Source organism: Mirounga leonina, unplaced genomic scaffold (genome assembly GCF_011800145.1).
Source record: "Mirounga leonina isolate KUSES-001 unplaced genomic scaffold, KU_Mleo_1.0 Mir_173, whole genome shotgun sequence".
Taxonomy (NCBI): domain Eukaryota; kingdom Metazoa; phylum Chordata; class Mammalia; order Carnivora; family Phocidae; genus Mirounga; species Mirounga leonina.
In genome coordinates, this window is record NW_023270447.1 from 3,521,675 (window position 1) to 3,534,074 (window position 12,400).

Consider the following 12,400-nt stretch of genomic DNA (forward strand, 5'->3'; position numbering starts at 1 on the left):
GATCATACATTTTTCTGAAACTTACCCGAATCTATCTCCACCTGAGAAAAACGAGCTGGTGAATATAAAAATCGGGAGTAGTCTTTTGGATAATCCAGGATTAAAAACTCTATGTATTCTTTTAAAAATATGCCTTTTCCCCCCACAGTTCTTTATTTCCTTCTGACTTCTTGCTACCCCGTTTCTTACTCTGTATTTGATCATAGCCCCTTCCTTTCTTGTATGGATGATTTATACAGCTCAATATTTGCAAATGGAAGCTCTAGCACTCATCTTTTAAAAAAAATGTTTTACAAGGAAAATAAGTTGACCCATTAATTCAAAATTTATGGAGAATCTAGTCTGTGTTTAGCACAGGGCTTGGCGCACCTGACTTCTCGGAAGTGTTGTCCCGAGCCAGCACCATCCTTATCAGAATCTGAACCAGTCAGATGAACAGATATACTTGATGTTTCCTTTATCTTTTCTCTTGGTGGCTTACTAGCCACTCTTTTATCTTCATATAATTGAGGTTGGAAGGCAAAGTAATCCATTTCAAGCAGAAAATTAGCCAATTTCAGTTGCCTTTCTAATTCAGAAACAACTTTCCTTGAATGTTGTGCATGGGGTAAGGAGAGGGATGCTCCAATTAGCACACAGGCTTATTACATTAAAGTCCAATTATTATTACTAGTTTTTGCATTTTATTTTGTATCATCAGTACAATTCTGATTTAGAAAATCACATCCTAGGCCTGTGAAAGTCAGTTTATTTATTTTTTTCACCCTGCAGAGCTCTGTGGGTCTTTTTTTTTTAATGCCTTTAATAGGGGCACCTGGGTGGCTCAGTCGGTTAAGCGTCTGCCTTCGGCTCGGGTCATGGTCCCAGGGTCCTGGGATTGAGCCCCACGTCGGGCTTCCTGCTCGGCGGGGAGTCTGCTTCTCCCTCTCCCTCTGCCTGCCGCTCTGCCTACTTGTGCTCTCTATCTCTCTGTCAAATAAATAAATAAAATGTTTTTAAAAAATGCCTTTAATAACACGTGTCAAATCGAAGGAGAAGAATGGGTGATAACCTCACATTAGGGTTCTCAGACTTAAAAAGATTTTGAAAAGCGCAGAGCTAACAAGTATGAAAAATATATTTTTTTTTGGCAGCTGTCAAGCACTAACTATAATTATCTGTTCTGTGCTTTATCTGGTATGACATAGAAGGAGAGCTTAAGAAGAAATGTGACAAACGGCACAGTTTTTATCACTTTACTAGAGGAATGATACAGACTGAGGAAGAGCTCTGAGTTGGACCAAATTATTTTCTGAAAATCTGGCAAAATTAGCCATCAGGCCCATCTGCCCTGACTGGGAAAAGATGGCATCTTGATAAAGCCGACAGGCTTTCCAGCCTGGCCCTCTGGGTCTCCGTGATTCCCCGGGGGAGAATAAATTGGCGGCAGCCCTCACAGACAAGGCCTCCCTCCTCCATCTGACTGCAGATGGAGAACACCAATGTTGTCTTTAAAAATCCATGCTCCCAACCTGACACACATCTATAAACACTTGGATTGTTTGACCCGCCACGTCTGCTTTTAAGAATTTATCTGACAGATAGATTCAAACAAGTATGCCCCAATACACACAGGAGGGTGTTCACTGCAGCACTGTTACCATATAAATGACTGGAATTGACCCATTCATCAAATGTCTGCTTTAGTCAGTCACGGCATATGCTTATCATGAGTCACAATGTAGTGGTTAAAAATAAAGATGTAGATCTATAGGAAGGAAAACAGTAAAATACAGAACAGGACACATATTCTGATCTGATTTGTACAGAAAGTGAAAAGAATGGACAGATGTGCTTGTATGGGCATAAAACATTTCAAGAAGAATGTATCAAAGCAGGAGTTGATAGAGGTTAGCCTTTGGGGACTTGCGGGGGTTAGGGGTGGACTTATACTTTTCAGCTTCTACCCTTTGCACAATGGGAACTGACATGCAGAAAACAGCACGGTGGGGAAGAGCCCAGCTGCCTGAGTTCCTGCTCTCTTCCTAGCCGAGTAACCTCTGGCAGGCTAATCTCTCCGTGGTAGGCACTGGGAATGTAGAAATGATTAAAACGTGCAAGAATGCCGGCCCTCACGGAGTTTACATTCTAGTCAGAAAATACGGACGATTAAAAAAAGTGTGCGTGAGTACACATATGTATGTACGTAAAATATATGCCCGAGGGCAGAGGGTGCTGCGGAAGAGAGTGGAGCAGGCAAGAGGAGAGGGATGGGGTACAATGGAGGCAGCTGTTAATAGTACCTACCTCATAGAGTTCTTATAAGGACCAGATGGGTTCCTGCCTGTAGGTCACTTGGGGCACTCAATAAATGTGAGTTATTATTACACACCTATATCACCTTATAATGTAAAAATAAATAATAATTTTTATACAAACCCATGCCCCCCGGGGACTTCTGTTTAAGATCTCATATCTTCCTTTAATAGTTTTGAAACCTCAAAATGGGGATGTACATTTTGCAATTGTAAAATTATGTTGTCTGGCCACACTGGCCTTCTCTCTGTCTCCTAAGCACAGACTCTTTCCTGCCTGCAAACTTGTCCACTCCTCGTCACCTGCCAAACTTCTCCACAGCCTTCATTCCGCTCGCCGCTTAAACCCACTCCTCAGAGAGGCTGGCTCTCACCTTCCCGATCTACCATCTAGGGCAGATCTACGATCTACGATTAGGGCTCCTTGTCATATCTTTTGCTTTTCTTTCATACCGTTAACCAAATTTGTAAGTCAACTGCATTGGTTATTTGGAAGTATCAAGTCTGCTTTCCAAGCCCAGTTCCTCCCCAGGGCCAGAGTCTACCCGGGGAAACGTGAAAGAGAGGAGAGGGTTGCTGGATGCAGTGTGGCCAAGAGCGGAGTTTTCACTCCCAGCTGGTGGAGGGAGAAGCAGCTGAGAAGCAACTCAGATTGCAAGCAAACAAGATTGATGTATAGAGGGGCGCCTGGGTGGCTCAGTCGTTAAGCGTCTGCCTTCGGCTCAGGTCATGATCCCAGGGTCCTGGGATCGAGCCCCGCATCAGGCTCCATGCTCCGCGGGAAGCCTGCTTCTCTCTCTCCCACTCCCCCTGCTTGTGTTCCCTCTCTCGTTGTGTCTCTCTCTGTCAAATAAATAAATAAAATCTTTAAAAAAAAGATTGATGTATAGGGATTTGTTTGTATTGTTTGCTATAGAAGGAGCAAGATTCTGTCTCTCAGTTGCAGTAATAGCTTCCAGAAATGCTCTGAGGTCACTTGGGAGCTCTAGGTGGGGTCCTTCTTGAAACAGGAAGGGTCCTTCAGCTATGGACCAAGCAAAAACAGAGGTGTGTGTGTGTGTGTGTGTGTTGCCTACTGATTTGTCAAGTTTGAAAGGACTGACAGTTTTGCCAGAGATATGAGAAAAGGTGAGGACATGCTTAAGGAGTTAACGGGATAACAATTGAGCAAATGTTTACAAATATATATGCAAAAGCATTCATTTTAGTACCGTTGATAGTAATAGGATTTAGAAGTCTTCTGAATTGGTTGGTTGAATAGATTATATTATACGTGCTACAGAACTCTATGTAGCCTTAAAAATGATGAAGTTAGACCTATATTTATTAGCAGAGGTGTCTCTTGCAAATTATTGCATGAAAAAAATATGTTATGACACAGCATGTGTGATATGATCCCATTTATGGAGAATTGTATATTTATAGCTATACATTTATGTGTAGAAGTATAGAAAGTCCGTAAGTATAGAAAGAAGTCTGGAAATATGCAACAGTGTTTATAGTGATTTTAGCCAGTTATGAAATATTGGGTAAGTTTTGCATCCTTGTTCGCATTCTATACTTCCTGATATTCTAGAATAAGAATGTGCCATTGTTACACAAATAATAAAGCTATTTAAAAATAGTATTCAATAGGCTAAAAGGGAATAAGGTAATCTAGAGTTCAGTCCCATTCCTAAGTTTTCAGAAAGCAGATCATAAAACAGTAACAAGCACAACATTTATTAAGCACTGACTCTACACTGCATTTTGCAAAGCACCGGAAGCATTATTTTGCTTAACCCTCCCACCAATCCATAAAAGATATAAACTAGATTATCCCCATTTTCCAAATGAAAAAACTGAGACAAAGGCGGATGAGCATCCTGCCCAAGACAATGCAGTTGAAATGGTTGCTCGGATTAAACCACAGGTGACAAACTTGAACAGCCGTCACCACCAAGCCAACACCGGCCCATAGAAACATAATGCGAGCCACATACAAGATTTTAAAATTACCAGGAGGCACATTTGAAAAAGTATAGAGACACAGGTGAAATCAAAATTTTTCAGGTGAAATTAATTTTAACAATACATTTCAACATACCTTCAGCACGCAATATTATTGAGATATTTTGCATTCATTTTTCTGTACTGAGTCTTCCAAATCCAGTATGTGTGTTACACTTTACCGCATCGCTCAATTCAGATGCTAAATTTTCATCAAAAACACTTGGTCTCTATTTAGATTTCATAAAATTTCTGGTTAAGAAAGTAGATGGGGACGCCTGGGTGGCACAGTGGGTTAAGCAAGGGACTCTAGATTTCAGCTCAGGCTGTGATCTCAGGGTGGTGAGAATAAGCCCGGAGAGCTCCACTCTCAACGGGGAATCTGCCTCCCTCCCTCTCCCTCTGCCCCTCCCCCCACTTGCACCCTCTCTCTCCAAAATAAATAAATCTTAAAAAAAGAAAGAAAGAAAGAAAGTAGAGGCACATACCCAAGTAGTTCCAAACACAGCTAACAATTTTTCAGCGACTTAGTTGAGTGTGCATTTTAGCTTTAACTTTTAATTAAAATTAAATAAAATTAAAAATCCATTTCCTTGGGGCACCTGGTGGCTCAGTCCGTTAAGCATCTGCCTTTAAGCTCAGGTAGTGATCTCAGGGTCCTGGGATCCAGCCCCGCATCGGGCTCCCTGCTCGTCGGGGAGTCTGCTTCTCCCTCTGTGTTCTCTCTCTCTCTCAAATAAATAAATAAAATCTTTTTTAAAAAATCCATTTCCTCAGCTGTACTAGCTGCATTTTTATTGCTTGGTAGCCACACGGGGCTTGTGGCTACCGTATCCAGATAGTACAACTCCAGACCCTTAACGGCTATGCTCTCTTTCCCTCTCTTTGCCAAATTTTACCAGCTTTGTTCTCAGAATATCTTTCACATCTACTCTTTTTTCCTTTCCAACATTTTTACCCCTGTTAAATTCTTACTAATTTTTTACTACTATAAGACCATGATAATTATAGTTCCACTAAAAATCTGGAACAGGGGCACCTGGGTGGCTCAGTTGGTTAGGCGACTGCCTTCGGCTCAGGTCATAATCCTGGAGTCGTGCGATCGAGTCCTGCATCGGGCTCCCTGCTCAGCGGGGAGTCTGCTTCTCCCCCTGACCCTCCCCCCCTCATGTGCTCTCTCTCATTCTCTCTCTCTCAAATAAATAAATAAAATCTTTAAAAAAAAAAAACTGGAACAGCTAACGTTTATTGAGTACTTACTATGCACCAGGAACTATTCTAAGCACTTTACATGTATTAACTCACTTAACTGTCATAATATAGTAATCAATTAAGTGGACTTTATTAATATTCCCATCACAATGATGAAGAAGTTGAGGCGTGAGGAGATTAAATAACTGCCCCAAGGTCATGCCATTACTGAGTGAAGAAGCTGGAAATTGAACCCACCCCACCCAGTATATCCAGACCCCACGCTCTGTACCTCTACTCTGCCTCCCTCTCACAAATACATGCCTAAAATTGATAGTTTGAATGCTAGGCGTATAGGTGATTTTTATTCTCTTATTATTATTCATCTATTTTTTCTCAAGTTTTCTGCAAATGAAATATGTCATCTTTACAATTTTTGAAGTTTTTCTTTCTTTTTTTTTAAGATTTTTATTTATTTATTTGAGAGAGAAAGAGCAAGTGAGAGCACAAGCGGGGGGGGGGGCAGACAGAGAAAGAGAGAAGCAGACTCCCCACTGAGCACAGAGCCTGACGTGGCCTCAATTCCCACAGCCCCAAGATCATGACCTGAGCCAAAGTCAGACACCCAACTGACTGAGTCACCCAGGTGCCCTTAAAGTTTTTCTTTTAAAGTAAGGCAGATTGGGGCACTTGAGTAGCTTAGTCAGTTGAGCAACTGACTCATGATTTCGGCTCAGGTCATGATCTCAGAATTGTGAGATTGAGCCCTGCACTAGGTTCCGCACTCAGTGTGGAGTCTGCTTGAGATTCTCCCCCTCTCCTTCTGCCCCACGCCCCCACTCTCTCTCTCTCAAATAAATAAATAAAATCTTTAAAAAAAACGGATTTTATTTATTTATTTGAGAGAGAGAGAATGAGAGACAGAGAGCACGAGAGGGAAGAGGGCAGAGGGAGAAGCAGACCCCCTGCTGAGCAGGGAGCCCGATGTGGGACTCGATCCCGGGACTCTAGGATCATGACCTGAGCCGAAGGCAGTCGCTTAACCAACTGAGCCACCCAGGCGCCCAATAAATAAAATCTTTTAAAAAATAAAATAAGGTAAGGTAGATAATGATCAGTCTGGTTCAGTTTTAGTATACTCCTACCTTGAGACAGGAGAATAGACAAAATGACTTCCCAAATGTCTTCAGATCTCAAAAATCTATTACTCCTTAGCCCCCTCTTATATCAACCAAAACCAGTACATCTTGTAACCCTACAAGAGTACTTAGTGAGAGACACCTGGCTGGCTCAGTTGGTTAAGCATCTGCCTTCGGCTCAGGTCATGATCCCAGGGTCCTGGGATAGAGGCCCCAGGAGGGCTCCCTGCTCAGCAGGGAGTCTGCTTCTCCCTCTCCTTCTGCCCCTCCCCCCACTTGTTCTCTCTTTCTTTCTCAAATAAATAAATAATCTTAAAAAAAAAAAAAGAATACTTCGTGACAAAAAGAGACTTTCAATTTCCCCTCTCCACCAAATATGGCAGGATGTTTTAAACATCCAACCTTGGTGATTCCCAACCAAAGGAGTCACTTCAAATCTTTTTTTTTTTTTAAGTTTTTAAATTTTTATTTAAGTAAGCTTTACACCCAATGTGGGGCTCAAACTAACAACCCCAAGATCAAGAATCGCACGCTCCTCTGACTGAGCAGCCAGGTGCCCCAAGTCACTTTGTTTTTTAATTTTTTTAAAGATATATTTATTTATTTTAGACAGCGCGAGAGAGCAGGGGGAGGGGCAAAGGGTGAGGGAGAGAATCTCAAGCAGACTCCCCGCTGAGTGTGGATCCAGATGCAGGGGCTCAATCCCACAACCCTGAGATCATGACCGAGCGGAAACCAAGAGCCGGAAGCTCAACCGACTGAGCCTCCCAGATGCCCCCCCGCAGTCACTTTAAATCTTAGACTTTTGGTGAAATATTTCATGAAAGCTCAGGGGTCCTGAATGTTTTCTAGATCTACTCATTTCCCTGTGGAGTTCAAACCTTGAATAATGAGTTAGAAGCAAATACAGGAGGAAACATAAAAGCCCCGAAGCTATGATCATGCTATAAAGTATCATGCCGGGATCTCAGGACTTTCTCCCTCCTGGTAGAGGGGCTGATCCCAGAACTGTGAAAGGCCATCACTCTGCTCCTAAAGCTATTCTTTCTGCATCTCCCGCACCCACTCGAAAACCCTAACCAAAACCCTTGGCTTGCCCCTCTCCTTCACCCTACACTTACAGTCAGTTGCCAAACCCTCTAACCTCTACCTTCAGCGTATTTTTCATATCTACACCTCTCCATGTGTCCCACTGCCACCAGCCAGTACAGTCCCTCTGCAAGCCTCCTCCTTGACTGGTCTCCTTGACCCCATCTCCTCTCCTTCTCTCACCTTCCAGCCTTCCTCAACCATGTTTACTTTTTCATTCATGCTAATCCACTCTGAGCAGGCCGCTATCTCTGCCAGAAATCCTTTAGGGATTCTCCACTTCGGATTTCTAAATTTCCAGCCTTGATTTCTATTGTCCCCCACACCTACTCCACATTCCAACCTTATCTCCTATTGTACTCACACCTACTTCACATTTCAGCTGCCGGGTCTACTTGCAATTCCCAGGGTCCCTTGCATTTTCCTTGTGGAACTTTCTGCAGGCTCCCCCCCTCTATCTAATCCATCTCCGCCCATTGCAGTCCTACCGATTATTCCAGAACTAGGTCAAGCGCCAACTGTTCAAATATGTTTTCTTCCTCTCCTATTCAATTCTGTATTGCCATTTCTGCATTGCTTACCATATGTTAACTCTGTGTTATCATTTATATATCCTTATTTGTGTACTTACTTTTTCTGCCTACCAGTATTTCTTAAACACCTGTAATATGTCAAGGGTATGCACTAGGCACTTTGCATGTGTTATCTTACTTAATTTAATCCTCACAACAGCCTTGTAAGAGTAAGAATAATAATGAGTATTACCATCCCCATTTTACAGATCAGGCACCTGAGGCTGCAAGAAGCCAATTAACTTGTTCGAAATAGCATCCTTACTAAGTGGCAATCATCACTCACTCATCCCATTTTATTACAATCCATGTATGCCAGATTCCCAAGCCCTATGGACTTTTCAGTATAGACTGGGAAGTCCCTTTGGGGGCAATTAGCTGTGGAGCCTCAGGACAAGGCAGATCTGTTAAAGAAGGTTTTCTGCTCCTCTCTCATTTGATGTATATTCATTGTGCTATAGGAAATGCTCCTTTGGCTCTCAGTCAGCCTCTGGCCCAGGCTAGCACAAAGCTAAAGAAATGATTCATGAAAACAAATACCATACAGGATGCTTAGTTCCACTGGTGACCTTGATTATTGTAAAATTGTGAAAGCGAAGGCATGCCACACCCCAGCACAGGTTTAGCAATCTAGAACTCCCTGTTCTCTGCCACCTCAGTTTAGGCCTCATGTTAAAACTTTTTTTTTTTTTTCCTGATTAGATCCAGAGGGGTACCTCAGATTTCAGAAACAAGGCTGGAACAGCATTGTTGTCAAATCAGATTGACCTGATGAGAGTCCCTGCCAATAATACCCAACATGGACTCACAAGAAATTCATATGAAGATTAAGAATAGAGAAGGGTTAGTCTACCCTGAATTGATTTTTCACCATTTAGGGTTGGAAGCCCCCAACCTTGTTGAGTCGGTTCATACTGCCAAATGAAGACTATTGTAACAATGGGTTTATTCTTTTCCTTATTATTTGGAGTCAAGGGTGTCCAGCAGCCACTGTTTGCTCAAGGAGAGTCTAAACAGGACTTGCTGATGCCTGTGGCCAATGAGCATGACTCCTAAGCCACTTTGACTCTGGCATGGGGTATGGATCTAATGGTAAAGAAGCTGAACAAGAAAGGGGGTTAGGTAACTAATTTGTATTTGCTTTTGTGTTTTGTGTGTGTGTGTTTTAATTTTCTCTTTCAGTACTCAAAGCAATCCTTTTTAGGTAGATGTTATTGAAACACCCATTGTGCAGATCCAAAAACTGTGTGGTAAATAACAGGCAGGGACTAGAACCCTGTTATGTTGAGTTGCACAGATTTCCACTGCCCTAAGCTCATGTTCTGCAGTAAGATCTTTTGCTTAGGCAAATGTCAGCCATTTAAAAAGGACTAAATGCAAAATTTGTGCCCAAGTTAGAGTTCTCAAGCATCAGTATTCTTCCTTCCCTCCAAACCAAGATGATACAAAGTGTTTAATTTCTTAAATGTCTCACATTTTCCAGAGTTGACAAGATCTCACCAAGAAGCAGTAGTGGAACTGTAAGATTCTTACCTTCCACTCAGGAGACTCCCATGTTGGATTCTTAGGCAAGGGCGCTTGCTTGAACTAGGTATCTCAGTTGGTTAGGCCACACACCACCAAGGCCAGTAAGCCACAGTCACTGAGAAGATCATCCCTTTCCTAGCCATCTTTAAAACAGGTGATAAAGGAGCGCCTGTGTAGCTCAGTTAGTTAAGCATCTGCTTTTGGCTCAGGTCATGATCTCAGCATCCTGGGATCGAGCCCATGGCAGGCTCCCTGCTCAGCAGGGAGTCTGCTTCTCCCTCTCCCACTGCCCCTCCACCTGCTCTTGTGCGTGTGCACTCTCTCTCAAATAAATAAATAAAATCTTAAAAAAAAAAAAAAACCAGTTCATAAAGTGGCTGAGTGGAAATGTAGACAGTCCAGGGCAGGTCATCATTGGAACTGATAAAAAGTTATCAAAAGTGCCACTGACTGGGATCACTTGTGTCATATTCATGAATGAAGTAAAAAATTATCTCTCTTTCCCCTCACCCTTCACTTCTTCATGATCTGTTATGTTGTAGACAGTCTAATGGATAGAGCACCTTCATAATAACATAGTTCCTTGTGAGAGGGGGTTGTTGTTACTAATCAGTGAACACTGACAACTTACAAAAAGTATTTCAATCTCTCAAAACCCTAGCCCAGTATGACACTGGAGATCCTTTTTACAGGGCTAGACTCTTGGTGTATTATGAAATCTTTCACATCTCACAGAGATAACAGAACAACTCTTATTTTAGTATATGTGCTGCCGAAGCGAGCACCAGAACAACTCTTATTATTTTACCTTCCCCAATGCAGTTCTTGTATTTTGTTGCTGCCTCCGCCATATGGTTAAAAAAGGTTACCAGAGAACAACCAAATAATGTTATTTCAACACTATAGAAACTACTGAGTTTTGTTACTCCTTAATACCTTTGTGTCTCCCTCCAAAAAGAATGCTCAAAGAATTTTCATTTGGAAGACATTCACTACCTATTGTGTGAATTGTGTTGGCAATCTTTTCGAAACACCTTCAAAAAGACTCATGACATATGTCAGCAGAAGTCCAGAGAAGGAAAGTAGAGACTGGCGGAAAGCAAGATATTACAGACTCAAAGTCTGATCAGAGGGGTTGTGGGCTGTCAGGTCCACTAAACAAAGCGCACTGGGGGAGGCAAAGCACTTAGCAGCCCGCAAGGTAACTGGATGTTTAACAAGGAGGGGGAGAGAGAGGTGATGCGTTCCTTCAGTCCCCCTGGCATATCTCCCACCTTCACACTCTTTTTTTGAAACCATGATAAAACCACAAGGATTCCCACTTTGCTCCCCTACTTTCCTCTGGCCTTCCTAACTCCTTTCTTACCCCGTTTTCCCCTCTCGCTTTCGGATTGGCCCCTCTGCACAGAATCTTTTATTTTCAGCTACTTTTAAGGTAATTCCATTGCAGCAGGAAGACAACGCATGTCTTCTTCCTTCATTCCCGAGCCCCGGGACCCAGGTCCCTCCTGGGCTCCTTGGAGCTGGGACCTTCCCCCCTGAGCTCAGCAGCCCAGGCTTTGCGGATGATCTGTTTCGTGAGTCCTCCAGTGCGCTGGCCTCCCCATGACGCCAGTCTGCTCCTCTTCCCGTCCCCCCCCCCCCCATAACGCCTCGTCCCCGAAGAAACCTAAACTCCGTGGCCTCTGAAACTGTCTGTGCCTGGGTTCCCAAGATCTCCGCCAGGATCCAAGATTTCTCTGACCAAAGTGGGGTCGGGCCGGGGAAGACAGTACCTCTTTGCAGGCGTGAAGCTCCGGTCCCGCTCCCTGGGTCACCTGGAAGGCGGTCCCAACCCAGAGCAGCAGCCGCAGAAGCCGGAGTGTGCGCCGCTCAGTTCGTCCCCTGCCTCGGGCAGCGGGATGGAGGCTGCGCCCCGGCTCAGCCATAGCGTCGTCCTGAGCGAGCGCCGGCAGCGGCTCAGGTGCTGCGGCCGCGGCTACTGCTGGCAGAAGGCGGAAAAAAAGGGGAGGGAGGTTCACAGGGGGAGGATGCAAGGGGCTGGGCTCGCTTCAGTCACCTCCCTGCGGCTACGCCGAGGCCGCCCATCCTTCCTCCTCCCTCCTTCTCCTTCCTCTTCTCCTCCTACCCACGTCGCCTTGGCAACCGCCTCCTCTTTCCCTCCGCGCGGATGGGTCAGGGACCACGCGCGCCTCTGCCGCTTACCTGCCGGTCGCCATGGCAGCCGCAGCCGCTGGCGCGCGCCGCGTGTAACTGCGCGCGCCCGGGGTCTGCAACCGGCCCAACAGGCGGGCACAGGGGTCGTGTAAAGAACGCAGTAGAAGCATCCTCCAAGCCAACGCCACCAAATTCACGTTTTCCATTGCTCTTTCGGGTCATGGGCCATTTATGAGCATCTCTAATTTTGCAGGCGTGGCGTTCGACAATACTTATTTAGCACCTCCTTTGTGCGCAGCGATAGAAGGAAGATTGAGACGCCGTCTCACCTCCAGAAGTTACAGCCTGGAAGAGTGGCCCCGGTAGATGTTACCTACTGCAACAGCCGCTTCTGGAGATCTTACTTCCATCCCGCCAAATCCACCCGTGCCTTTACAAACGG

The 12,400-nt window shown here is 44.3% G+C and overlaps 1 protein-coding gene across 2 annotated transcripts in view; it reads right to left on the bottom strand.

The window, feature by feature from the left end:
- Window positions 1-12,109, bottom strand: part of ELAPOR1 (endosome-lysosome associated apoptosis and autophagy regulator 1) — a 65,760-nt gene extending 53,651 nt beyond the window's left edge. For both annotated transcript variants that reach the window (XM_035017862.1, XM_035017861.1), the window contains exon 1: window positions 11,577-12,109. In XM_035017862.1, the coding sequence (XP_034873753.1) occupies window positions 11,577-11,729 (153 nt within the window). In that variant the 5' untranslated portion in view covers window positions 11,730-12,109. The remainder of the gene's footprint in view (window positions 1-11,576) is intronic.
- Between the last annotated feature and the right edge of the window lie 291 nt (window positions 12,110-12,400).